We start from the raw sequence: 26,832 nt of genomic DNA on the forward strand, positions 1-26,832 counted from the left end.
AATGTAAAAAAAAATTCTTTAACTAACAATGAAGTTTTCAGCTCTGAAACTTACAGGATATTCTTATATTACCATGACCTTTTATATATCAAAAGCTCAAGGGAAAGTTCATTCCTCATTTCATCACCCCTTTAAAGCACATAATGTGTTATTCTAAACTTAACAACTACCTTACTATTTATTAATTAGCAGTAATTAGTAGTTTATAAAAAACAAAACTGAGTTAGTGAGAATTGCAATTCTAATCTAACGTGTGTGTGTGTGTGTGTGTGTGTGTGTGTGTGTGTGTGTGTGTGTGTGTGTGTGTGTGTGTGTGTGTGTGTGTGTGTGTGTGTGTGTGTGTGTGTGTGTGTGTGTGTGTGTGTGTGTGTGTGTGTGTGTGTGTGTGTGTGCGACCCGGTAATCCCTACGTTATGGGGACAAAATGTCCCCACAAAGATGAATATCCGAAATTCTTGTCCTTGTGGGGTCCCCATGAGGAAAACATCCTATAAATCACACAGAAGGAGTTTTTTTGAGAAAGTAAAAATGCAGAATGTTACCTGTGATTGGTAGGTTTAGGGGCAGGGGCAGTGTAGGGGGATAGGATGTACAGTTTGTACAGTATGAAATCCATTACGCCTATGGAAAGTCCCCATAAAACATGAAAACACGACGTGTGCGCGTGTGTGTGTGTGTGTGTGTGTGTGTGTGTGTGTGTGTGTGTGTGTGTGTGTGTGTGTGTATTATAAGCATATGTATAGGATATATTAGACATACATCAGGCATAACATTATGACCATTATGGTCATAATGGTGAAGTGAATAACTTCACCAAGTAAATAATGGTGAGGTGTGTAGCATTAATAGCAGAAGTGAATAGCATTAATGATCTCTTCATCACATGTTAGTTTGTTGGATATATTAGGCAGCAAGTGAACATTTTGTCCTCAAAGTTGATGTGTTAAAAGCAGGAAAAATTGCCAAGCGTAAGAATTTAAGCGAGTTTGACAAGGGCCAAATTGTGGCTAGACGGCTGGGTCAAAGCATCTTCAAAACTGCAGCTCTTGTGGGGTGTTCCCGGTCTGCAGTGGTCAGTTTCTATTCAAAGTGGTCCAAAGAAGGAACAGTGGCAAACTGGTGTCAGGGTCATGGGTGGCTCATTGATGCACGTGGGGAGCAAAGGCTGGCCACTGTGGTCCTATTAAACAGACAAGCTACTGTTGCTCATATCTATCAATTAACTTAATTTATATAGCGCTTTTACAATGAAGATGGTTTTCAAAGCAACTTCACAGTGTTAAACAGGACCATGGGCGTAGATTACGCGGGGGACGGGGGGACGTGTCCCCCTCACTTTTAATAAAATGTATTTTCGTCCCACACACTTTTACTGGGTCTCACCGATCCTAATCGACCCGCTCCGGGCGGCGGGCAAGTTAACAGGGACGCTAAAGACAGCTTTCTTTAACCTCGGTTGATAGCACGCTTCACGCGTCACAGTCACATGTATTTACATAGAAACCAATGTGAATACATCAAGATTTAAATTCAGAGACAAAAAAGAATCTATGCATGACCTGTCATTTTATTCGCATCTAAATATGAGGAGGGCTCTCTCACAGAAAGTCCGAAAGCGGATTCGTAAGTAATACCCAGTCACGCTGGAGCTGCAGCTGAAGGAAAACAATCCTTATGAGTGATGAAACATGACGACGACAATCGGACGATTGTGACAGTATGCTTTATGTGTGTTTTTCAAGCCATCTCAATGTAGGCTATTTATTGACAATAAAGTATCATATGAATAATGCAGCTTTTTTAATGTTTAGTATTCTGCTCACCATGGCTCCATTTATTTAATCAAAAATAGTTAAAACAGTAATATTGTGAAATATTATTACAAATTAAAACAGCTTTTTTCCTATGTGAATATATAGTAATTTATTCCTGTGATCAAAGCTGAATTTATCATCATTACTCCAGTCTTCAGTGTCATATGATCCTTCACTAATCACTCTCATATGAGGATTTCATAATCAAGTAACATTTATGATTATTGTCTGTGTTGAAAACAGTTGTGCTGCTTAAAAATGTTGTGGAAACCATGATACATTTTTTTAGGATTCTTTGATGAATAGAAAGTTCAATGGACAGCATTTATTTGCATTTATTAAATAAATTATCTTTTATAATATAAAAAAATATCACTTGTGATCAATTGAATGCATGTCTGATCAATAAAAGTATTAATTTCTCTCTTTTTTTAATTGTACCACAAATGTTTAGATGGTTTCCACAAATATTAAGCAGCCCCATGAGCAGCACAACTGATAATAATCATAAATGTGTGTTGATCATCAGATCCTCATATGAGAATGATTAGTGAAGGATCATGTGATACTGAAGACTGGAGTAATGATGATAAATTCAGCTTTGATCACAGGAATAAATCAAACTTTACTATGTATTCACATATAGAGAACAGCTGGTTTACATCAGAATATTATTTAATTTTTTTACTTTGCATAAAATCTATGGAGACTTAATGCACAAGTGTTTGTAGTAAACCAATCATAAAATTGGCATAAAATATAGGAGAAAAATATTATAGATATTAGTGGTTATTTTTCAGCAGTGTATTTGATATCTTACCAAATTAAAAGAGATGCGATAAATTATATCGGTCCAAAAAAAAAAAAAATTGGTATTATGACATACCTAGCTACACCCCTGAACAGGACAATATTGCAACAAAATTTGATTTGGCTGTTCAGTCATTCTGGAGAAAACAGTTATTTAAATTTATCATGTAGCGACAATTTTAGCAGATCAGTATTATAATTTATAGAATTAAATAAGACCTAATTAATTAATTTTATTTGTATATTAAGTTGAATAACTTAAATCATAATTTTAGTGTCCCCAACTGAGCAAGACAAGCCAAAGGCGACAGTGGCAAGGAGCCAAAACTCCATCAGGGCATGATGGAGAAAAATTAGCCTTGGGAAAAACAGGCTCAGTCGAGGTGCCAGTTCCCCTCTGGCCTATTAACAGTGTATGATTATTATTCTGGCAACCTTACAGGTCAGAAATCATATTAGATCGGAACATTCAAAATATCTGGGTATCACGCAAAAAAATTTTTTTTTTGAGAATGGCATCGATTACACATGAATATGAATATTTAAAAGATGAGAGTCATCGCGCCATAAACGGATTTATTGATTTGATGACGTGCCGGTGAGGCAAATTCAGAGGAGACACCAATTGACACGGTCTCAGCAGACACTCCAGAATGCGCTGCTCATGTTCAGGCACAGGTCCACCATTCGATCCGGGCAGAGAGACATTTGCGTACATGTCACTCTTTTTATGATCTAACGAGTACATCAGGTGTTGTGGGAAGTGTTCCCGGTTCCGACTGACCTAGTTAATGCAGCCTAACAATCAGTCAATTGATCTGAATAATGTAAGTAAAAAAAATTCTATATGTATGCCATAGTAGAGAGATGCGTTTTTAGTCTAGATTTAAACTGACAGAGTGTGTCTGCTTCCTAAACAATGCAAGGAAAACTGTTCCAGAGTTTAGGTGCTAAATAGGAAAAGGATCGACTGCCTGCAGTTGATATAGATATTCTAAATCATATCAACTGGCCAGAGTTGTGACCGCAATAAACGTGATGGAGTATAATGTCTTAAGAGCTCGCTTAAGTACTGGGAAGCTAAACCATTTAGTGCTTTGTAAGAGTAAGATTTGAAAATGTATGCGATGTTTAATAAGGATTCAGTGCAGTGTTAACCGAACTGTGCTAATATGATCATACTTCCTGGTTCTAGTAAGAACTCTAACTGCTGAGTTTTGGACTAGTTGGAGTTTGTTTTTTTAAGCGAGCAGGGCAACCACACAGTAGAGCATTACAATAATCTAGTTAGGGGTGCTGGGATGAAACAGGGACCCAAGAGCAGATTAGCAGTTAGCTTAGTTTATTGAGCCAACAGCAAGGAAAAAAAACACAAAATAACAGGCAGCCGAGCTGCCAGGTAAAGGGCTGAGCCGAGGCGAAATCCAAGGAGCAGTCAGGATATTAGCCAGGAGACAGTTCAGCAATGCAACAATCCCTAAGGAAAGTTGGTAAAGAAGATGGGCCAGGCAGGGATCAAAACCAGAGGGAAACCACAGTCCCAGGAGCAGAGCACAGGTAACAGTCCAAAACAGAAGCAGAAAATCATTAACCATGTAACTGATCCAACACTGCATACAGGAACTGGGCAAATCAAAGAAGAAAAAACAAGATTAAACAAACACTCAGGGCATGAAAGCTTGGCACGACTAGAACAGGAGTAGTTTGGACAGTAGTGAAACAGACGGTAACCAAGACACACTGACAGAGAAGCAAAGATAGAGAGAAGCATTAGTAGTGGAGGAATCAATGTAAAAACAAGAGACGTGTGTGTGTGTAGGGAGAGCTGGAGCACTAATTAGAATGAGGTGCAGCTGTGATGGCCGAGTGAGTGGAACTGACAAATACACACACACAAAAAACCTGATGATCAAACCAGACTCCTGACAAATCTAGCCTTGAGCTCATGAACGCATGTACTAACTGTTCAGCATTTTGCATTGAAAGCATGTGCCGTAATTTAGATATATTTTTATGGTAGAATGCAGTTTTACAGATGCTAGAAACGTGGCTTTCAAATGAAAGATTGGTATCAAAGAGAACACCCAGGTTCCTCACTGATGACGAGGGCTTGACGAGGTTCCTCACTGATGACGAGGGCTAGGTTACTACTTATGGAGCTTTTCTTTCCAATATTTAAAAATTCAGTTTTATCTGAATTAAGTTGCAGGAACACATTTTCACATTTTAAGTAATCTAAAAATTCATCCAATTTTTTTATATCAGCTATGCATTCTGTTAATCTTGTGAATTGTTAAGTTTCGTCAGGGCGTGAAGATATATAGCGCATGCATAACAATGAAAACTATCGGCATGCTTCCTAATGATATCTCCCAGTGGTAGCATATACAGGGTGAAAAGCAACCGTCCTAACACTAAGCCTTGTGGTACTCCATACTGAACTTGTGATCGGTGTGACATCGCTTTATTTACTGCTACAAATTGATAACTGTCAGATAAGTACAATTTAAACCATGCCAATGCAGTTCCACTAATGCCAACATAATTTTCGAGTCTATTAAAAAGAATGTTGTGATCGATAGTATCGAATGCAGCGCTAAGATCAAGTAACACTAATAGAGAGATACAACCACAATCGGATGATAAGAGTAAATCATTTGTAAATCACAACTCTAATGGGAGCAGTCTCAGTACTATGATATGGTCTAAATCCTGACTGAAAATCCTCACAAATACCATTTCTTTCTAAAAAGGAACATAATTGTGAAGACACTGCCTTTTCTAGTATTACAGCACAATAATCCTAACTACAATAACTAACTACAAGAACTAATAATAAACCAACCTAGTTCATTAGATTAATGCATAAGGTAAAATAAGTAAGCTTGACCTTGTTGGAAGAAGAATTCAAATAAATCTGCAGAATGATGTTCTACTTATTTCTAGTGTCTAACACTTAAATGGACTTCACATTTTGTATGTGTGTAATACAAATTCTAAACCTGAAATAAGAACTTTTGAGTTGTCTTTGAGTTGTGTTTTTTTTGATGTCAGATATAGATGAATGTCAGGAGCTGCCTGGACTGTGCCAGGGTGGAAATTGCATCAATACGTTTGGAAGTTTCCAGTGCGATTGCCCAACCGGATACTACCTCAACACAGACAACCGCATCTGTGAGGGTGAGGCAGCATTTCTAAGGTTAAAAATACTTTTTGTCCACTAAAACATCTTCAGAAAGTTGAGTTTGACTGTTAAGGTGTGTTTTTCAGATATTGATGAATGTGTGCTCAGTTCAGGGGTTTGTGGTCCAGGCACCTGCTACAACACACTGGGAAACTACACGTGTGTCTGTCCACAGGACTACATGCAAGTGAGGGGAGGACATAGCTGCATGGGTGCGTGTGTCAATGTACTGCACATGCTCTGGTGTAGAAATAACTGATGCTGTTTTTGATGCAGTTGTTAGTTAAAAGTTTAATAAAGGGGTGCCCAATCTTTCTCCTGGAGATGTACCTTCCAGCAAAGTTCAGCTCCATTACTGATCAAACACACCTGAAGCAGCTATTAAGATCTTCAGGATCAGATCAACTGTACTGGTCTTACAGGATCAGGGTTTAATCTGAACTCTGCAGGTAGGTAGAGCAACAGGAACAGGATTGGACAACCATGGTTTAATAGTTTTAATAGTAATTAATAGATTGTGTTTACATTGTAATGTTGTTTTGCTCAACTCATGCAGGTTTGTGTACTTTATTTGACTTTGTTGTTGTTGTTGTTGTTGTTGTTGTTGTTGTTGTTGTTGTTGTTGTTGTTGTTGTTGTTGTTGTTAAAAAATTCAAACTACTAAATTTGTAGGACTGCATGTTGTTTTAGATATGAGGAAAAGTCTGTGTTACCGTAACTACAGTGGCAGTACCTGTGAACACCAGCTTCACTTTAAAACCACACAGATATTGTGCTGCTGTGCCTACAATGTAGGAAAAGCCTGGAACAAATCATGCCAGGTTTGTCCAAGTCCTGGCACAGGTGAGCACACACGTTCTCTGTACAGTAACAAATTAACATGAGGACACACATAGGCTACTATATTGTTTTAAAGATACACAACACAAAACCTAATCTTCTAAAAAGCATTATTACTATTTATAAATCATTTTCATTTATTGACATTACTGAATGTCCTTTCAGAGTTTCTTTTTTTTATCAGTCAGACGGATGCTATGAAAATGCTGTGCTGAAATGATGACCTCTGCAGACCTTTGGAAAAAAAATCAGACCAATTTATTGTTTGATTTTTGTTGCTATGGTCAGTAGCACCTTTTGAGGTGCAAGATTAGAGCCCAGAAATTAGTATTAAAGTGGCATCTGCTAATAAATTGTTGTGATTCTATTCTATTTGCTTCTCGCAAAGCATTAGTCATGTTCCCTAATGCTAAATTTAGACCTTTTTGTCAGATTCAAATAACTTCTGGGGACAGTCGTGTTCCCAAACTAGCTAAGCCCATACACATGTACTAACAGTGGGTGTAAAACAGGGCTGGACTGGTAATCTGGCCGACGCACTTTGGGGCCGATAGGTTATTTGCATGAATTTATTTATTTATTTATTTTTTTGCCACTGACTGGCCCATCATGCAGGGATAGCGGCCCATTAGTTTGTCTTCTGAATAGACAGACCAAAGTGAGACAGACCGCCCCTCCATATTAGGCGCTTTTATTTATTAAAAAAAGAAAAGTATTTGAGCGCATTGCGCATGAAACTGCAAAAAACGAATATCCGCACAGCGCAGCCGCTGACGAACCTACTGTGTGTGTGTGTGTGTGTGTGTGTGTTCGCGTGTGCGTGTGTGTGTGTGTGTGTGTGTGTGTTCGCGTGCGTGCGTGCGTGTTTCTGCTTCTCTATGAAGTGATGAACAGCACTTTGACTCTGGATTGTGTTTTGTGATATGTGAACATTACAGTTTCTGTGGTGATTTAGCTGTAAATCATGTAAATTCAGCAGTGATCATGTAAATAAATACATGACGAGGTAAAAAAAAAAAAACGACAATAGCCTACACACAATTACAAACATGTCACTTTAGCACAACCACAACCTTGCAGCTACTAACAGTAAATAAATGTAAAATAAGTGTTTTAGAATGTATTTATAAAATGTGTTTATTTAAAATGTTGCTATTATTTCTCAATATTGCTGAATATAAATCACTTTTAAAGAGGTTGTTTTCATATTTTCTACATCTGTTTACAATATTCTTTTTATTACAAATTCAAGTTTATTATATATAGTTTATACATTTTAGAAACCGTGCACCCATGGTAATGAAGAGCATGGTTTTACCTGTGACTACAATGCTCTTACATTTAAATTAAAATGGCCTAGAGTTCCTCCCAGGCCTGAGTTTTTTTTTTTGCCTCCACATTTACCCGGGCTACAGTCCACTTGGTCTGCCGGTACCTGTCAGCTACGTCAGGACCCCCACAAGCCAGCCAGGCCCGATATGACTCCTTCTTCAACTTGATGGCATTCCTTACTTCCGGATTGCCGCCTCAACAGGCACCGGAGACCTTACAGCCACAGCTCCGAGCGGCCGCGTTGATAATGGAGGTGGAGAACATGGTCCATTCGGACTCAATATCTCCAGACCCCCTTTGGGATCCGGTCGAAGCTCTGCCGGAGGTGGGAGTTGAAGGTCTCTCTGACAGGGTGTTCACAGTACATTTGGGTCTGCCGAGTCTGTCCAGCTTCCTCCCCCGCCATCGGATCCAACACACCACCAGGTAGTGATCGGTTGACAGTTCCGCCCCTCTTTTCACCCCAGTGTCCAAGACATACGGCCGGAGGTCAGATGAGACAACCACAAAGTCGATCATCGACCTTCGGCCTAGGGTGTCCTGGTGCCATGTGCACTGATGGACACCCTTATGCTTGAACATGGTGTTCGTTATGGACAAGTCATGGTTAGCACAGAAGTCCAATAACGGAACACCAGTCGGGTTCAGATCAGGGGGGCCGGAGGCAGCTGACAGGTACTGGCAGGCCAAGCCACTGTCTACAGTGGATATGGGCAGCTGTTGACCTCAACTGGGGGTATTGTTGGACGGTGGAAGGAATACTTTGAGGATCTCCTCAATCCCACCGACACGTCTTCCTTTGAGGAAGCATCGTCCATCAACCGGGCTGAAGTCATTGAGGTAGTTAAAAAGCTCCTTGGTGGCAAGGCGTCGGGTGTGGATGAGTTTTGCCCTGAGTACCTTAAGTCTCTGGATGTTGTGGGGCTGTCTTGGCTGTCTTGGGTTCCGGGGCCCCCTGCTTAAGGCTGTTCGACCAGAGCAGGAGCTTGGTCCGCATTGCCGGCAGTAAGTCAAATTTGTTCCCGGTACAGGTTGGTCTCCGGCAGGGCTGCCCTTTGTCACCGGTTGTGTTCATAATTTTTATGGACAGAATTTCTAGGCACAGCCAAAGGCTGGAGAGTGTCCGATTTGGGGACCACACGATTTCGTCGCTGCTCTTTGCAGATGATGTTGTCGTGTTGGCAACCTCTGACTTGGACCTTCAGTATGCACTGGGACGGTTTGCAGCCAAGTGTGAAGCAGCTGGGATGGGAATCAGCACCTCCAATTCTGAGGCCATGTTTCTCAGTAGGAAAAGGGTGGCTTGATCATTTCAGGTTGGTGTAGAGTTCTTGCCTCAAGTGGAGGAGTTCAAGTATCTTGGGATCTTGTTCATGATTGAGGGAAGGATGGAACAGGAGATTGACAGATGGATCAATGCAGCATCTGCAGTAATGGGTTTGCCAGGGCCAAATTTTAGCCCCAGTCCAGCCCTGGTGTAAAATGATACACCTAAACTACAGTATATAGCTCAGCGGCTAGAATTCAAACCTTAGGTAAAAAATATGTTTGGGAAAATATCAGAGTGACAGGTGTCCAAAACTTTCATGAGGGAGAGAAACATTGACATCTTCTATTTTTTATACACAGATGTTGAAAGAACAGGTGTTTTACTTCAAATGAAACACAAGTGTTCATATGGCATTCTCAGTAGCTTGACTTTTGAAAAAATACAAATCAGAACAACACACAGCTACTTTATGCATTTATCATAATTGATTTCATATTGATGGATTGGTCAATCAATCAATTATAGTAATGATTCAACAATTCCTTAATTGTTTAATTTAAGCAATCAGAAATACGGGGGATAGACATGTAACTGTCTACGCTACTGTATTGTACCCTCTGTTATTTTAGGTGATTATAGAAGTCTTTGTGGCAGTGTGACCGGATTTAGGATTGACTTTGAAACTGGAAAACCAAAAGGTAAAGACACATTTTGCAGTTAATGAAATTTCAGTAGAAATGTCAGAAATAAATTAAAAATGTTTAATGTTTTTGTTCTGCTCTTTTCAGATATTGATGAATGTCATGAAATCCCAGGCGTCTGTGCTCATGGTGTGTGTATAAACCACATGGGCAGTTTCCACTGCCAGTGTCCCACAGGCTTCATTTACAATGACCTGCTGCTCATCTGTGAAGGTCTGATGGCTACTTTCTCTGTAAGGGCTGTTCACACAGAATGAGTTTTTGCATTCCAATGCATTGCTTTTCTCTTTTTTAAATTTTGTTTTGTTTTTCATTTTACTACCTCGCATGTTACTTTCAATTTTCAATTAACATTAATTGTGGGATTGCATGTTACTAGATATCCTAATTTTACTGGAGAACATTTTACCTACTTTACCTAACATGTTGCCAACTGAGGTCACACAATTATTACATGAACAAAAATACAGCAATTTTGGTGAAAGACATGCCATTTACAGTAACACTTTTAACCCTGTTAAAAGTGCAGGTTTGTGAATGAGACTCTGTATGTGTGTGTTCAGACATTGATGAATGCAGCAACCGAGAGCATGTGTGTCAGAGGAATGCAGACTGCATCAACCGTCCGGGCGGTTATCAGTGTGAATGTGCTGATGGGTACAGACTCACACCCGATGGAGCCTGTGCTGGTGAGTGGCCACCTCTACCACTGGTATAGACATTACCACTGCCTTGTGTTGTTGGTTATGCATGAGTTTGTACTGAATTAGTTCATCTTATTAAAACACAAATTGGAAAATACTGTATGGAAGTCACTGAGAACAGTGTCATGTCCGTGAGTGAAAGCTCCCTCTCACTGTTCACCTAATCACTATTATTTAAGCAAGATATCTTAAAAGAATTATGGGTGTTTGGATTAAGAATGAATCCCATTGATTTGAGTGTCTCACCTCTGTGCCTCCATAAAGACCGTAATGAGTGTGTCGAGACGCCCAGCTTGTGTCGTCATGGTGACTGTGTGGACATTCCAGGAGGATACGAGTGTGTGTGCCATACCGGCTTTACAGCCACACTAAACCACAAGATGTGTGTGGGTAAGACCTCTTCAAATCTATATTATATCTACTCCATTAAGACCAGTGTTCAGAAAGCCGCTGGAAAGTGTCCATTTATGAGGCTTGTCATTAACTTTGATTTAGACCTTCTCCTCATCAGAGGTGCGGTATTCACTGAAAGTGTTTTCAGAAAGTGTTTTTTATCTCCTGTAGATGTTAATGAGTGTTCACTTCAGCCGTGTGGGAATGGCACATGTAAAAACTCTATTGGCTCTTTTAACTGTATCTGTCATCAAGGATTTGAGCTCACCAGTAATAACTACTGTACAGGTAAAGATGTTGTTCCCTTAAACATGTTTAAGTCAACTTTATTTATATAGCGCTTTTACAGTGACGATTGTTTCAAAGAAGCTTCAGTGTTAAACAGGAAAAAAACTTTTTTACTTTAGATTTGTATATTACATTTGACCACATATATATATCCTTTATTCCTTATGTTCGCTTTTTTTTTCTTCTTTCATTTGTGTAGTAACTATCTAAAGCTATCTCACTATCTAAAGCTATTCTCTTTTCAGATTTGCAAATATGGTCATCTAGTAGTTAAAGATACTGATTTAACCTCTTCTGTTCTCTAGATATTGATGAGTGTGCAGTTTTTCACTCTCAGCTCTGCAGGAACGGCCAGTGTGTTAATAACGTCGGGTCCTTCCAGTGCCTCTGTAGGGAGGGTTATGAACTCAGTCTTGATGGCAGGACCTGTGTAGGTAAACACATTTTTACTTTATTCTCAAGGGTTATTAACTGTGATCTCTGCTATGTAATATGTATTTTTTAACTGTAGTCCATTACTGAAAAAATGAAGTTCGCAATATTATATATTAGATTACTTTTGACCTTGTTCATCACCATTGATTTCAATAGGAAAATACTGTATACCAACCACCAAACATTAGGTTACTTGCGTAACCCCGTTTCTCTGATAACAGAAGTGAGGTATCTCACTAAGGGAACGCCACCAGGCGTGACCAACTCCGGAAGCACCAATTACACCAAGTCTGTCAGACTGACAGACCAATCGCTACAGCGATCAGGGAGTCCTGCCTCCCTGCTATATAACTTGCTGCAGCTCGCTGCCGCGTCATTCTCCGCATATCTTTCTTCGCATATCGAAAACCCCTCGTGGACCGGGACCCACATCTGGGTGTTTGACAGTATATGTGATTCCAGTGGGAATGCTTATGACGTATCATGTATAACTCCCACACCGAGCACTGTATGTGCCAACGACGGCTCGGTCACATCCAGTCTGTAATATCTGACAAAAGTGTGCGGTGAAGCCCAGCTGGCTGCAGCACAAATGTTCTGAATAGAAACACCCCTGAACAGAGCCCAGGAAGTAGCCATTCCTCTAGTGGAGTAAGCTCGAAGCTCTGATGGAGACTGTAATTCTGCGTCCTTGTAACACATTACAATCGCATTTACTACCCAATGAGAAAGCCATTGGCGTGAGATTGTGAGATACTGTTTTCCCTTACAATTATCAGCCCATGAAACGAAAAACTGATTGCTCTTTCGTAGCGCTTTTGTTCTCTGCACGTAAGTGTATAAAGCGCGTACTGGGCAAAAACAATGTAACCGCTCCTCCTCTGATGAAGAAAAGGGCGGTGGGAAGAATGCCAATAATTCCACAGGTTGGTTATCTCCTGATGTCTCCCTGACCTTAGGAATAAATGCCGGGTTAGTTCTCAGCGTAACTTTTGATCCACCCGTTGCAAACTGCATGCAGGAAGAATGTACAGACAAAGCGTGCAACTCACTCACTCGCTTCGCTGTAGTGAGAGCAAGTAGTAGCGCTGTTTTCAAAGAAAGACGCTGCAAATCAATACTCTCCAAAGGTTCGAAAGGGGGCTGGGAGAGCGCGTCCAGTACTATCGATAAGTCCCAGGGCGGAATAAGAGACTTGGTGACCAGAAGTAACCGTCTCGCCCCTCTAATGAATCGACATACCAAGGGGTGCTGGCCCATCGTACCTGAGTCCAGCCCCACGTGACATGCTGATATGGCCAAAAGATAGACCTTTACTGTCGAAAAAGTTCTATCTTTGTCCAATAGTTCCTGTAGGAAACAGAGAACATCTGACACTGTACAACATATCTGACATCTCTGACAACATCTGCACCATCGTTCAAAAACTCTCCACTTATTATCATACAGAGAACGCGTAGAGGCTGCCCTCGCACTCTGAATCGTTTCGATTACCTTAGGGGGTAACCCCATGGCATTTAAATTCATCCTCTCACAGGCCAAGCCTAGAGAGCTATCTTGTGCGGCGCCGGGTGAAAAATCTCCCCGTTGGCCTGAGAAAGAAGGTCCCTGCTCAACGGGAGAGGGGAGGATTGGGCGTACAGCAGTGGAATTTTCTCTGCCACCCATAACTTCCCCGGCCACCACGGCGCGCTCAGAATATGCGCATGTCCGAATTCTCGTACTCTCTGTAACGTTGGCTCGATGAGGCTCAGCGGGATGTACAACAATATGCTTGGCCATGGGTGGGCTAGAGCATCCACACCCAGCGGAGCATCTTCTCCCACCAGGGAGAAGAACAGAGGGCACTGCGCGTTTTGGCGCGATGCGAAGAGATCTACGGCAGTCCACTCTCCGTACATGGGATTCCCCCTGGACAGCAAATCCGCACCTCTGTTCATTATCCCTGGTACATGTGTCGCTCGTAACGACAGGAACCGAGTGCTCCCCCCACAATCAAACTCTGAGCCAGACTGTATAGATGGCGAGAATGTACAACCCCCTGTCTGTTTATGTACGCTACCACCTGACCAACACATGATGCCACTGAATGAGCTGAATAAAGTGATTTAGCGCTAGTAGCACTGTAAGCAGCTCTAGGTAATTTATCTGTTTCTCCCTTTGAGATGGAGACCACACCCCTCGCACCGTTCTGCCCTCGAGCACTGCTCCCCAGCCCGTGAGTGATGCATCCGTCGTCACCACCTTTCTTAGAGTGATTGGACCTAATACAGTCCCTTTTCTGAGGAAATTGGGGGCTTTCCAGTGACGTAAAGCCCTCACGCATTCCTCTGAGGCGACCACTCTGCGGCTGAGCTTGCGTCTGAGGTGCGCGCTCTGAGACGCTGTCCAGCGCTGAAATTCTCTCATTCTCAGCAGCCCTAAGGGAACTACAGCTATCGTAGATGCCATCAGCCCCAATAACCTCAGGCATGTCCTGAGGGGAATTGATCTCCCTTTCTGAAAAAGAGAGATGCAGCTGTGGAATGAATTGACGCATTCCTCTGATAAAAACGCTCGATACAACACTGAATTCAGCCTGAGACCCAGATAGTTTATTTCTTGTGTGGGGAGCAAACAGCTTTTCTTGTGGTTCACTTTGAAGCCCAGGTCTGTCAAATGTGCCACCAGAATGTGTGTATCTCTTGCTGCCTGTTGCTGCAATTGCGCGCACAGCAAAAGATCATCTAAATACGCTGATACTCTGACTTCCCTCTGACGCAGAGGTGACAGAGCCGCCTCCACACATTTGCTGAAAAGACGAGGTGGGAGGGACAGACCGAATGGGGTCCTCATATATTTGTATGCTCTGCCCTGGTAAGCAAACCTGAGAAATTTCCTGTGTGCAGGAAAAATCTCTACATGAAAATATGCGTCCTTGAGATCTATTGATGTGAACCAGTCTCTGTGACGCAACGTTTGGGACAGGGTTCGTAATCCGAGCATTTTGAATTTGTATTTCCTGAGGTGTTTGTTCAGGGTCCGCAGATCTAAAATAGGGCGGAGACCCCCACCTTTCTTTGGAATCACGAAATATCGAGAGTAGAAGCCTGAGTCTGAGAGAAGCATGGCCATAACTCCTTTGCACCCTCTGCGTTCGGATAAACTTTCACCTTAACGTGTAGGTTTATCGCCCTGGAGCAGTGTAACAGAGTAATTCTGAAAATAAACACTTATTTTCCCTGGATTTAATACGAATCGAATCGTATTAGATCGGAATATAGGATGTTTATTCTCTAAGGATGGAAAAACTTGCCTTAAAGGGTCATGAAACCCCCCTGCTGCAGCTGTGTTTTTTCACACGATTTGAAAAAGCTTGTTAAAAGGGGAGATGTCGACAGTGAAAAGGTGGGATGGTATTGTGTGGAAAGAGGGAATGGCTTGCATAAATAGGGGAGTGTCAGTAGGTGCATTAAGATTAGAGATACCAATAGCAGCAGTTACAGCGGTTCTGAGACATGTTCTTGGTTCAGGTTGGCATAGTTTACCTCAGTGAGATTAAATGAGGGATGAATACAGCGAATGAGAGAGCTATGAGTGGCGTGCAGCAGAGATCGCAAATCATTCAGCTCTTCATATTCAAACCAGCATAATTCAGTGAGAAATGAAAATAAATGTTATTCTGCATGACGAAATATTTTGCAAACGTGATAAAACTATATTTGTCCAAATATGCATGCTGTTTGGCAAGATGAACAACGCGCCGACGTGATAAGAGAACGTGAACCACCCAACATGCGATGTGATAGAGATGTGTAATTCTAGATCGGGGTAAAAGCAAAGGGGTTTGAGGCTAGTCTCGACCTCGCATCTGAAGCACAGAGCGACGCGCACTGGGTTGCCGTGACGATCCGCGCTGTCTATCACTCGGCAGCTAAATCTATATTTGTCCAAATATGCAGCACACTGTTTCACTAAGAGCCCGAACATATGCGGTTTAGTTTATGGCTGTGACCACAAATAAAATGGAGAGGACGTGGCTTTTGTTCATTATCCTACAGATTACAGATTGGTTATTTTGCACTCCTGACATAGATAGTCAACGCTTGCAGGTTCGGCGTGCGATTCCTCAGGTGAATTTTACTTTACCGAGCCTTTGTAGCAAAGGCTTCCACAGCCGGTTACAGCTCGCTCGCCGCCCTTACGTTACTTCGTATCAGCACAACGCCTAGCTTTCCTCTGTGACTTTTCCACACGCTGCTTCTAAACTTCCCAAACATATCTCTACAATAATGATGGAAGACGAGCCTGACAGAAGTGACTGTCTCATGCATATTAACTGAATTATCTCGTATGCATACAACAGCGCAGGGATTGGACTGAATGAGCTTTATGTCATGAATATATATCGAGAGTCGCTCGGAGCGGTCGACGTCAGCATGTGCCCAGCTGACCATACTTGGGCCGAAAAGGCCGCGCCGACGTCAGCATTTGTGACGTTGCTCCGACTAAGCTTTTCAAACCGGAAGACAGAAATCAGTCTGGAAAATGCAAAAATAACTATTTTCACATATGAATACCATTAATGAGTACCCTTAGTGTTTTCAATGATGTGCAGCCTATACATATCTGTTTACATCTCAAAAAAAGTGTTTTGGGTATAACGACAATGACTATGAGTTTAATGTCTCTGGGAATAATTAACTCAAAAGGGATTTAATATTCAATATTCATGAATTTATGAATATAATTTGCCAGTTGTTCATTACGTATTAAAATTTTCAGATAGGGAAAATTGTTTAATTAAATACAAGTAACCCTTTACGGAATTGCTTGAAATTATCCTACTAAGTTTGTCCTGCAAATTAAGTATAGACTTTTCAAATCAATTCTCAATAAGGGATTACTGCTTTACGAGCGCATAAGAAACATTAACTTTACTGATCAGGACAAGTTCAATATTTCAAATGGTCATACAGTTTACTTAACTAACATAGTAGCATAAGCAGTTAGGTAACGTTAGATCGCAAGTTTCATTGACTTTGTGTATGTGGCAGAATAACAGATTCAACTCATTAAATGTCTTTTGGAGGTTTAATAAACACAGACTAAAAATAACACTACAATTCACACAGAAAGTACATACTAAATATGCATCAAGAGAGTAGAAGTATAGATATTAACGAAAGAATACATAAAAGTGAATAACGAATAGACTGAAATTAGAGAGAGATAAAAGAGAGAGAGAGAGAGAGAGAGAGAGAGAGAGAGAGAGAGAGAGAGAGAGCGAGAGAGAGAGAGAGAGAGACAAAGAGAGTGGGGGGGGGAATAAGAAGCAGCTTTCCTTCAGTTCATCAAATACAACCTTCACGGAGTTAACTTGTCCCAACGGGAAAAATAACACACCCTCTTTACAGCAGTTTGAATTTATAAGAATAAGAATACTTGCATTCTTTTTGGTTTCGTTTTGGCTTCTCGCTTGTGTGCGTGTGTTCCGAGTTCAAATGCCCTGCGTGTCCGGGTCGAGAGGGAGCGGCTGGTTGCTTTTAGGGATGCTCCGTGTCCTCCTTCTGAAGAATGCCCTTGGGGCTAGTAAGTTGATGACTCAGTAGGGAAGCGAGGAGAACCAGGGAAGAGGGGAAGAGAGGAAGAGCTGGGGCCTGCTTGGAGGGCCTGCATTGGTGGCATGGCTAAGTGCCAGCCACCGTGGGTGTTGGCTCCCACAGGGAGAGAGTTGGAGAAGTAAGAGCAGCGAAGTCTTTCAGAGAAGAGAGAGAAGATTGTCTCCACTGGTCTTTTAAGGTCTGGAAGTAGTCCCACCCTCCAGGGTTAGACTTAACCAATGAGATTGTTGGGATTTCCAGGCGGGGAATTCCTCAGCAGATTTTATGGCTCTTTGTTTCAAAGCTCGACTCAGTGGGTCTCTGACCATTCATACTATAATTAATGCAACAAACACACACTGCATTTTCTGAATAAGTGATATACATGGAAGTGTAAGTCGTGAAGTGAGCATTAATTTGATAGGAGACATGACATATATGAGGTTATCTGAACTAGTACTTTGTTAAGACAAAGACAAAAAGATGCAAAATACCATACAGAATAAACATTTTACAAGACAGTTATGTGTTTACATATAATGTCCTGGGGTGCATGTTCATTTATAGATGGTTTGTCTATAATTTGAGGCAAAAGCTCTGTGTCTTAAACTCTTTGTGTCTGAAACTTCATGTGGCCAAATTCTTTTGGGCCATAAAACATCTTATCAGATGGTTTCCAGGGTAACGAAGAATCTCCCTCTGTTGTGTTGGGGGAAGGTCTGCTAGTAAGCACAACTTTCAAAACATATTTGTTAAATGTAACTGACGATTGTGTGTTTGATTCGCTAGAGTGGCTACATGGGGTTTCATGACCCTTTAACACGGACGTTTTTCTCTAAAGCACTCCTTAACAACAAAATTAAGATTTTACCGCGTTTGCGACGTCACCGGCCGGCTTCGTCTGTAAACTGTTCAGCAGTAAATCCAATAATGTGCCAGTGAGTACAGCTTCCACAAATCTTCACGGGGAAGAAAGCGAGAATTATGCGGCAGCGAGCTGCAGCGAGTTATATACCAGGGAGGCGGGACACCCTGATCGCTGTAGCGATTGGTCTGTCAGTCTGACAGACGTGGTGTAGTTGGTGCTTCCGCAGTCGGTCATGCCTGGAGCCGTTCCCTTAGTGAGATACCGAACAAATGTTAGAAAGAGAATCCAGACTCGTCTATTGAATTGCCAGACAGAGAAGCGTAATTCATCACTCCATAGAACATGTCTCCATTGCTCTAGAATCCAGTGGTGGCATGCTTTTCACCACTGCATCTGACACTTTGCATTGCACTTGATGATGTAAGGCTTGGATGCAGCTGCTCGGTCATGAAAACCCTTTCCATGGAACTCTCTACGTATTGTTCTTGAGCTATTCTGAAGGACACACAAAGTTTGGAGGTCTAAAGTTATTGACCAATAGTTGATGACTTCTGCGTGCTGTGCACCTCAGCATGTGCTGACCCCACTCTGTGATTTTATGTGGCCTACCACTTTGTGGCTGAGTTGCTGTTTTTCCCAATTGCTTCCACTTAAAACAGTGGAATAATACCACTAACAGTTGACTGTAAAATATTTAGTAGTGAATACATTTCACAAATGGACTTATTGTACAGGTGGCAGCCTATTACGGTACCATGTTTTAATTCACTGAGCCGTTGAGAGCAACCCGTTTTTTCACAAATGTTTGTAGAAGCAGTCTGCATGCCTAGGTGCTTTTATACAGTGGGTAATAGAAAAGAATCACCCTACTTTAAAATAATCACATTTTGTTGCTTTGCAGCCTGAAATGAAGACAGACACAGTTTTTTGTTTTATTCAGCTGTATTTAATCAGTGCAACTTATAACATCCAAGTGAAAGATATAACACCAACATAAAAAAACTAAAAAAACAAGGAGTTGGAAAAAGGATCACACCCTTTTTTCAGTATTTTGTTTAACCACCTTTTGCTTTAATTACAGCCTAATTACAGTCTGTTGGGATATGTCTCTACTTACGTTGCTCATCTAGACATTGTAATATTTGACCACTGTTCTTAGCAGAATTGCTCAAGTTCAGTTCAATTTGATGGTGACCATTTGTGGACTGCTGTCTTCAAGTCATTCCACAGATTTTCAAAGCTGATTAAGTCTGGGCTCTGACTAGGCCCTGCAAGGACATTCACCTTTCAACCACAGGTCAGTTTTGCTGTGTGCTTTGGGTCATTGTCATGTTGGAAGGTAAATCTTCCCATTGACAACTTTCTGGCAGAGTGCAGAAGATTTTCCTCAAGAATTTGACAGTATTTTGCCCCATCAATTTTTCGTTCTATCTTGACAAGTGCTCCAGTCCCTGCTGCAGAGAAACAACCCCATAACCTGATATTACCATCTCCATGCTTTACTGTAGGAATGGTGTTATTTGGATGGTGAGCTGTATTGGATTTTTGCCAGACATATCGTTTGACGTTGAGGCCAAATAATTCAATTTTAGTCACATCTGACCATAATACCTTTTTCCAGGTGGCCTCAGAATCTTCAAGGTGTGTTTTGGCTCAGTCGTGACTACATGTGGCCTTTCTTGAGGAGTGGCTTTTTTCTTGCAACCCTCCCATACAAGCAACATTTGTGGAGAATTTGTGATATTGTTGTCACATGATCACAATGACCACTCTTTGTAATGAGTTCCTGCAACTGCTTTAGAGTCGCTCTATTCCTTTTGTTAGCCTCACTAACCAGTTTCCTCCTGGCTCTTTCATCTAGAATGGCGTGAAGTCTTGATCCAGGAAGGGTCTGTGTTGTACTAAATACCTTTCACTTCTCAATAATAGACTTTACTGAAAGTTATGATATAGTTGTTATGATATAGCCACTCATAGTTGATTTTTTTTTTCCTCCGTTGCTCTACCAAGGACTGAAATGCTTAAGGAAAAGCTTGTTTCCTGCTGAGCTAATCAAAATGAAAATAGCTGATCACAGTTGAAAGTCAATTGGCTTTGTGTGCTATTTAGAAGGGGATTAACTACACCTGATTGGGTTTGCAAGTTATTTAGGAGGGGGTGATTCTTTTTCCAACTCTTGTTATTTTCTGACAAGTTGGTATAATATCTTTCACTTGGATGTTTTAAGTTGTAAATACAGCTGGATAAAACAAAAACAGATTTGGTCAGTTTTTATTTCGGGCTACAAAGCAACAAAATGTTATTATTTTAAAGGGGGTGATTCTTTTCTATAGAGGGAATGCATCGCTGTCACTTTTTCCGCTGGAACACGCCCCCTCAGCCGGGGCTGAGTGGCAGAAGAGCTGCTGCGTTACTGGAGTTAATGGAGGAAACCACCAGTTGAGCAAACCATTATCAGTTTAAACTAAAGTTTGGGATCGATATAGTGGTCCTTACAACTTACCACAGATTCAGTGATCCATGGATATTGGCATGCAGCCAGGAATCTTGTTTTCCTGACATTTTTATGAGCCTGATTTCGACATGATTATTCATAACTGATCAGTCATCACATTTTTCGAGTGAATCCCGCTTGTATATGTGGATGGGTCAGTGTATTGAAGTGTGTATGTGGCCGCTTGTCACGAATGGAAAACAAAAGTTTTATTCAAATTCTGACTATATTATAGCCTAGAAATCTAGACGCACCCTAGCGGCAGCAAATTTAATTTGCCCGCAAGTGTGGTCTAGCAACTCTCAATTCCTATCTGAGCTGTATTCCTCAGAATCTGGACGGCCCAATCACATCGTGTAGGTAGGCTATAGAGTCGGCGGGCGGGGCCATAATGACGACGGCCGAGTAGCGTTTGCGTGCTTCTAGTAACACAGTCTTCTAGTAAACACAGAAACTGGCGAACGGCAGCGGTCTTTCGAATCAGCTCTGCCCGCGCCTCCGGAAGACTTGGAGTTAAGCTTTCCTCGGAGAAAAGAACAAAGAGCGGCACTGAAGTCATTCTTAAAAAGGGAAGATGTGTTCGGAGTTTAGCCGACCGGATACGGCGAATGTTTGATCAGTCAGCGAGCTCCCCTTCACCGTCGTTGCTCCGGTTGGTGTACCGCTATCCTATCGCGTGCAGAGGGAGTTTGAAAGACAACCGTTTATCCCGCCCCTCGGACTGAGCCCTGTCTATGGTGAGTTTCCAGACTAAACATCTTGATGTGGGTCTGGCTTGTCAGGCTAACTATATTATTGACCTAGTCATAAAAAATAAACAATAATTATGTTGCCTAGACAGAGCGCAAAGAGTGCTCCCTTTATAATCACTAAAAGCATTCACTCACTCAATAAACGCAATCTCACAAAGTTCCGCAGTGAAGCTGGTATACAATTAATATCTTATTTTCACGATGTCTGCACTTATAGAGACGCGCGTTAACTGAACTCAGCACCTGGAGTGGTGAGTGGATTCAAGTTCAAAACCTTTGATTGGCCAACTGCGTTGTAGATATCTACAAACATGTCTGTGATTGGCTATATTACTCAATGAAGCGAAAACACGTTGGAAATGTAATCATTTGACGAGTTCAACTATAGATACACACTGGATCATTTGCTAGCTCCTTTTCGCTGATAATATGCTATTATTATGAATTCTTACGAAGGATTACAGATCCTAGACAAGCAGTTATGGAAAATTATGTTGGCATTAGTGGAACTGCATTGGCATGGTTTAAATCATACGTATCTGACCGCTATCAGTTTGTAGCAGTAAATGAAGAGATGTCACACCAATCACAAGTTCAGTATGGGGTACCGCAAGGCTCAGTGTTAGGACCGTTGCTTTTCACCCTGTATATGCTACCACTGGGGGATATCATTAGGAAGCATGGCGTTAATTTTCATTGTTATGCTGACGATACTCAGATCTATATTTCCTCACGCCCTGACGAAACCTACCAATTCACAACATTAACGGAATGCATAGCTGATATAAAAAATTGGATGAATAGTAATTTCCTGCAACTTAATTCAGATAAAACTGAATTTTTAGAATTTTTAATTATTGGACAGAAAAGCTCCACAAGTAGTAACCTAGAATACTGTCTAACACTTGATGACTGCTCTGTCATCCCTCGTCGTCAGTAAGGAACCTGGGTGTGCTCTTTGATACCAATCTCTCATTTGAAAGCAACATTTCTAGCATCTGTAAAACCGCATTTTACCATCTTAAAAATATATCTAAATTACGGCACATGCTTTGAATGCAAAATGCTGAACAGTTAGTACATGCGTTCATGAGCTCAAGGCTAGATTATTGTAATGCTCTACTGGGTGGTTGCCCTGCTCGCTTAATAAACAAACTCCAACTAGTCCAAAATGCAGCAGCTCGAGTTCTTACTAGAACCATGAAGTACGATCATATTAGTCCAGTTCTGTCAACACTGCACTGGCTCCCTATTAAACATCGCATACATTTTAAAATCTTGCTTATTACTTACAAAGCACGAAATGGTTAAGCTCCCCAGTACTTAAGCGAGCTCTTAACACATTATACTCCATCACGTTTATTGCGGTCTCAAAACTCTGGCCAGTTGATAATACCTAGAATATCTAAATCAACTGCAGGCGGTCGATCCTTTTCCTATTTAGCACCTACACTCTGGAACAGTCTTCCTAGCATTGTTTGGGAAGCAGACACACTCTGTCAGTTTAAATCTAGACTAAAAACACATCTCTTTACTATGGCATACACATAGAACATTTTTAACTTTCATTATTCAAATCAATTGACTGATTGTTAGGCTGCACTAACTAGGTCAGCCGGAACCGGGAACACTTCCCATAACACCTGATGTACTCGTTAGATCATAAAAAGAGTGACATCTACGTTAATGTTAGTCTCTCTGTTTATCCCGAGGTTTATCCCAGATCCGGGCCGTGTCCGGATCGGATGGTGGACCTGCGCCTGGACATGACCAACGCATCCTGGAGTGTCTGCTGAGATCGTGTCAATTGGTGTCTCCTCTGAATTTGCCTCACCAAATGCTCAAAAAAATGCTCAAATGCTCAAAAAAACCTGTCTCCGGCGCAATAATTCCGATCTTTCATGTATTCATACTCTTGTGTAATCGATGCACCATCCTAAATAAACCCGTCTCTTCCGTGAGACCCTGAAATTTTGAATATTCCGATCTAACATGATTTCTGACCTGTAAGGTTGCCAGAATAATAATCATACACGGTGTGTTAATAGGCCAGAGGAGAACTGGCACCCCGACTGAGTCTGGTTTCTCCCAAGGTTTATTTTTCTCCATCATGCCCTGATTTGGTTCCTTGCCACGCCCTTGTCGCCTTTGGCTTGGCTTGGCTTGCTCAGTTGGGGACACTAAAATTATGATCAAACTTATTCAACTAATTATACAAATACAATTTATGAATTAGGTTTTAATTAATTCCATAAACTATAATACAGATCTGCCAACATTGTCACTATATGATGAATTAAAATAAGCTGATAACATCACTGTTTTCTCCAGAACGACTGTACAGCCAAATCTAATTTTGTTGCAAGCTGCTTTGACACAATCATGATTGTAAAAGCGCTATATAAATAAAGTTGATTGATTGATTGAGTTATGGGCAGTGTTTCCCTCTTAAAGCAGAAGCAGCAGCAGGTTGGCTGTGGTTTGAGTGAGAAAATGACAAGCTATTATCAAGTCTGTCTCAAGCTCGGAACAGTGATGTCCATTGGGTCCGTGGACCAGCCTCCTCCTACTCTGGCGCCGGGCCTGGTTTTGTGTGTTTTCGCTGCATTCACGAACCCAGTGCTGCCTCTCAGTCTTTTTGCCACTCAGCGGGGCGTAATCGCAGTTTATCATAGCGTGCAATTTTCTCACTCAAACCACCAACCTGCTGCTGCTTCTGCTTTAAGAGGGAAACACTGCCCATAACTGCTTGTCTAGGATATGTAATCCTCCATAAGAATTCGTAATAATAGCATATTATTAGCGAAAAGGAGCTAGCAAATGATCCAGTGTGTATCTGTATTTGCACTCATGATATGATTACATTTCCAACGTGTTTTCGCCTCAGTGAGTAATGTAGCCAATCACAGACATGTTTGTAGATTTCTACAACGCAGTTGGCCAATCACAGGTGTGGAACTTGGAGTGTTTGTCCGGGTGCTGAGTTCAGTTAACATGCGTGTCTCTGTAAGTGCAGACATTGTGAAAATAAGAGCTTTATTGTATACCAGCTTCACTGTGGAGATCTGTGAGATAGTGTTTATTGAATGAGTGACAGTTTTGTGATTATAAAGGGAGCACTATTTGCATGCTGTCTGGGCAATATAATTTGTAATAAAGGATTAAGTTGCTAGTTTGAAGTTATGATCACTGTGGGAATGCACGAGTCTTTGTTCTCCATTTATATTCATTTATTCCAGCTTGCTTCACTTAATTTACTTAATCTACATAAGGAAATAATAATAAATAATAGATTTTCTTAGTACAGTCACAGCAACATTATTCAGTAACAAAAATACAGCAGTAGCATTAGATTGTCATGTAATGGAAATATTCAATAGGCAATAATATGCTCTTGAAAAAAGCAATACAACAATCTGACTGAGCATTAACCTGTGCCACACATACTCCTTGAGCAAAACAACACATAAAGTACTCGGTTACTTTCGTAACCTCGGTTCCCTGAGAGAGAGGAACGAGTATTACGTATGGGGAAAAACTCCTTTTCTCGAGAATATGAAGCAAAACTTTATTAATAAAGGTATCCATGTAAAGCGTAGTGCCGCTGTACAGCCATAGCCCAGCGCGAGGAGCGCACTGATTGGCCGGGCCACGGCAACTGCAGGAACCTATGGTGAGGCGGCTGAGAGGAACGAACCAATGGGGGGCGTTCCAGAAAGCCCGCCGTAAAAGGTGCTTATATTTGCATACAGGAGGCTATATAAGACCCTAATTCGCCATAGATGTCAGGTTTTAAGATCGACTGAAGCGATAGCATAAACACGGCACGGAACGTAACACTCATTCCTCTCTCTCAGGGAACCGAGGTTACGAAAGTAACCGAGTACGTTCCCTTTCGAGAGAGGTTCCTCGTATTACATATGGGGAACACAATGTAAAGCGCCGTGTGTGCTGACTGAACCAGTATACCCAAAGCACATGTTAATAAACCCCCGAGAGACCGACAGAGGCGGCTTATAAGGGGAATGAAGAACCGGAAGAGTCGGTTCGTTTGAACAGCTGATCGGACATAGTCGGATCTTATGATGAATGAATAGTGCTTAAGGACTAATGTGTACAGGCCAAAACGTAAGGCAATCTGTTTGCCAGGGTCAAGATAGAGCCTAGATGGAGAGAAGCCCTGCTTGTAGAGCTGGAACCTCCAATTTGTAGAATCTGATAAAAGTGGACGGAGAGGCCCAGTCTGCCGCCGCACAGATATCTTCCAACGAAATGCCACCAAGCCCAAGATGAGGCCATGCCTCTAGTGGAGTGGGCTTTAACGCCTATAGGGCAAGTCAGGTTTTTAGACTCATATGCCTGCAAGATCGCGTCCACTATCCAGTGTGAGAGTCTTTGCTTCGTGACAGCACATCCTTTAGTGCGGCCGCCGAAGCAGACAAAGAGCTGGTCCGACTGCCTCCGCGAAGCCCACGACTGACGGACCGAAGAGACCGGTAGTAGAGATGGGGGCGTCCAAGAAGGAGGCTTTATCTGCGTCCTTCATCTCGGTCAAATTCAGCCAAAGGTGCCTCTCTAAGACCGTCAGGTTAGCCATATTCTTTCCAATGGCTTCGCGCTGCGAAGGTCCTTCAAAACTTCAGAGTCGGGGACAGACTCGTCCAAAGAGCGGAGAAGTCTGGCCTGGAACACCTGAAGGACAGCCATGGTGTGAAGCCGCGGAAGCCTGGCCAGCGGAGGCATACGCTCGACCAGCAAGAGCAGAAGTGGTGCGGCAGGGCTTGGAAGGGAAGCCATCCTCTGGAATCATCCGAATCATCCGAATCATCCGGCGTGCAGTCGCCCGACGCTCTGGCAGCCTCTGGTCGCGGCGTTTCTTACGGCGCGGCCCAGCGGCAGGAGGAGGGACCTGGTCGAAGGTGGCGAGGCGAGTCCGAAGGGTCTGCAGCGCCATCACATCACACTCGGGGCAGCCGCCCCTGGAAAGCGCGAGCTGCGCGTGGTCCCGTCCGAGGCATGTCACACAGATGATGTGACGGTCGTCGCCGAGGAGAGGGGCTCTGCACGAGCCGCAGGAAATGCGAGGCATTTACAACAACGCCTCGCGCTCTTTTAGAAAAAAGAGAGAATAAAAGGATACTGGCGCCGGATGGCGTAGCTGGAACGGCAGAGAAGGCGGAGACTGGGGGAATCCGTCGTCCTCAGCTGCAGGTTCCGCTGGTGCTTGTTCGACGGCGGTGCTTCTTCCGGAGGTCAGCGAAGGTGTCGCTGAAGGAGATAAAATCTGACATCTATGGCGAATTAGGGTCTTATATAGCCTCCTGTATGCAAATATAAGCACCTTTTACGGCGGGCTTTCTGGAAC

At 42.1% G+C, this 26,832-nt stretch overlaps 1 protein-coding gene across 1 annotated transcript in view; it reads left to right on the top strand.

Annotated features, from left to right (window-relative positions):
* LOC137061869 (fibrillin-2) overlaps positions 1-26,832 on the top strand; it is a 148,188-nt gene that overhangs the window by 98,290 nt on the left and 23,066 nt on the right. The window contains exons 39-47 of the mRNA XM_067432487.1: positions 5,679-5,804; positions 5,895-6,020; positions 6,499-6,651; positions 9,880-9,948; positions 10,039-10,164; positions 10,515-10,640; positions 10,920-11,045; positions 11,220-11,336; positions 11,642-11,770. Coding sequence (XP_067288588.1) covers positions 5,679-5,804; positions 5,895-6,020; positions 6,499-6,651; positions 9,880-9,948; positions 10,039-10,164; positions 10,515-10,640; positions 10,920-11,045; positions 11,220-11,336; positions 11,642-11,770 — 1,098 coding nt within the window. The remainder of the gene's footprint in view (positions 1-5,678; positions 5,805-5,894; positions 6,021-6,498; positions 6,652-9,879; positions 9,949-10,038; positions 10,165-10,514; positions 10,641-10,919; positions 11,046-11,219; positions 11,337-11,641; positions 11,771-26,832) is intronic.

Source organism: Pseudorasbora parva, chromosome 23 (genome assembly GCF_024679245.1).
Source record: "Pseudorasbora parva isolate DD20220531a chromosome 23, ASM2467924v1, whole genome shotgun sequence".
Classification (NCBI taxonomy): domain Eukaryota; kingdom Metazoa; phylum Chordata; class Actinopteri; order Cypriniformes; family Gobionidae; genus Pseudorasbora; species Pseudorasbora parva.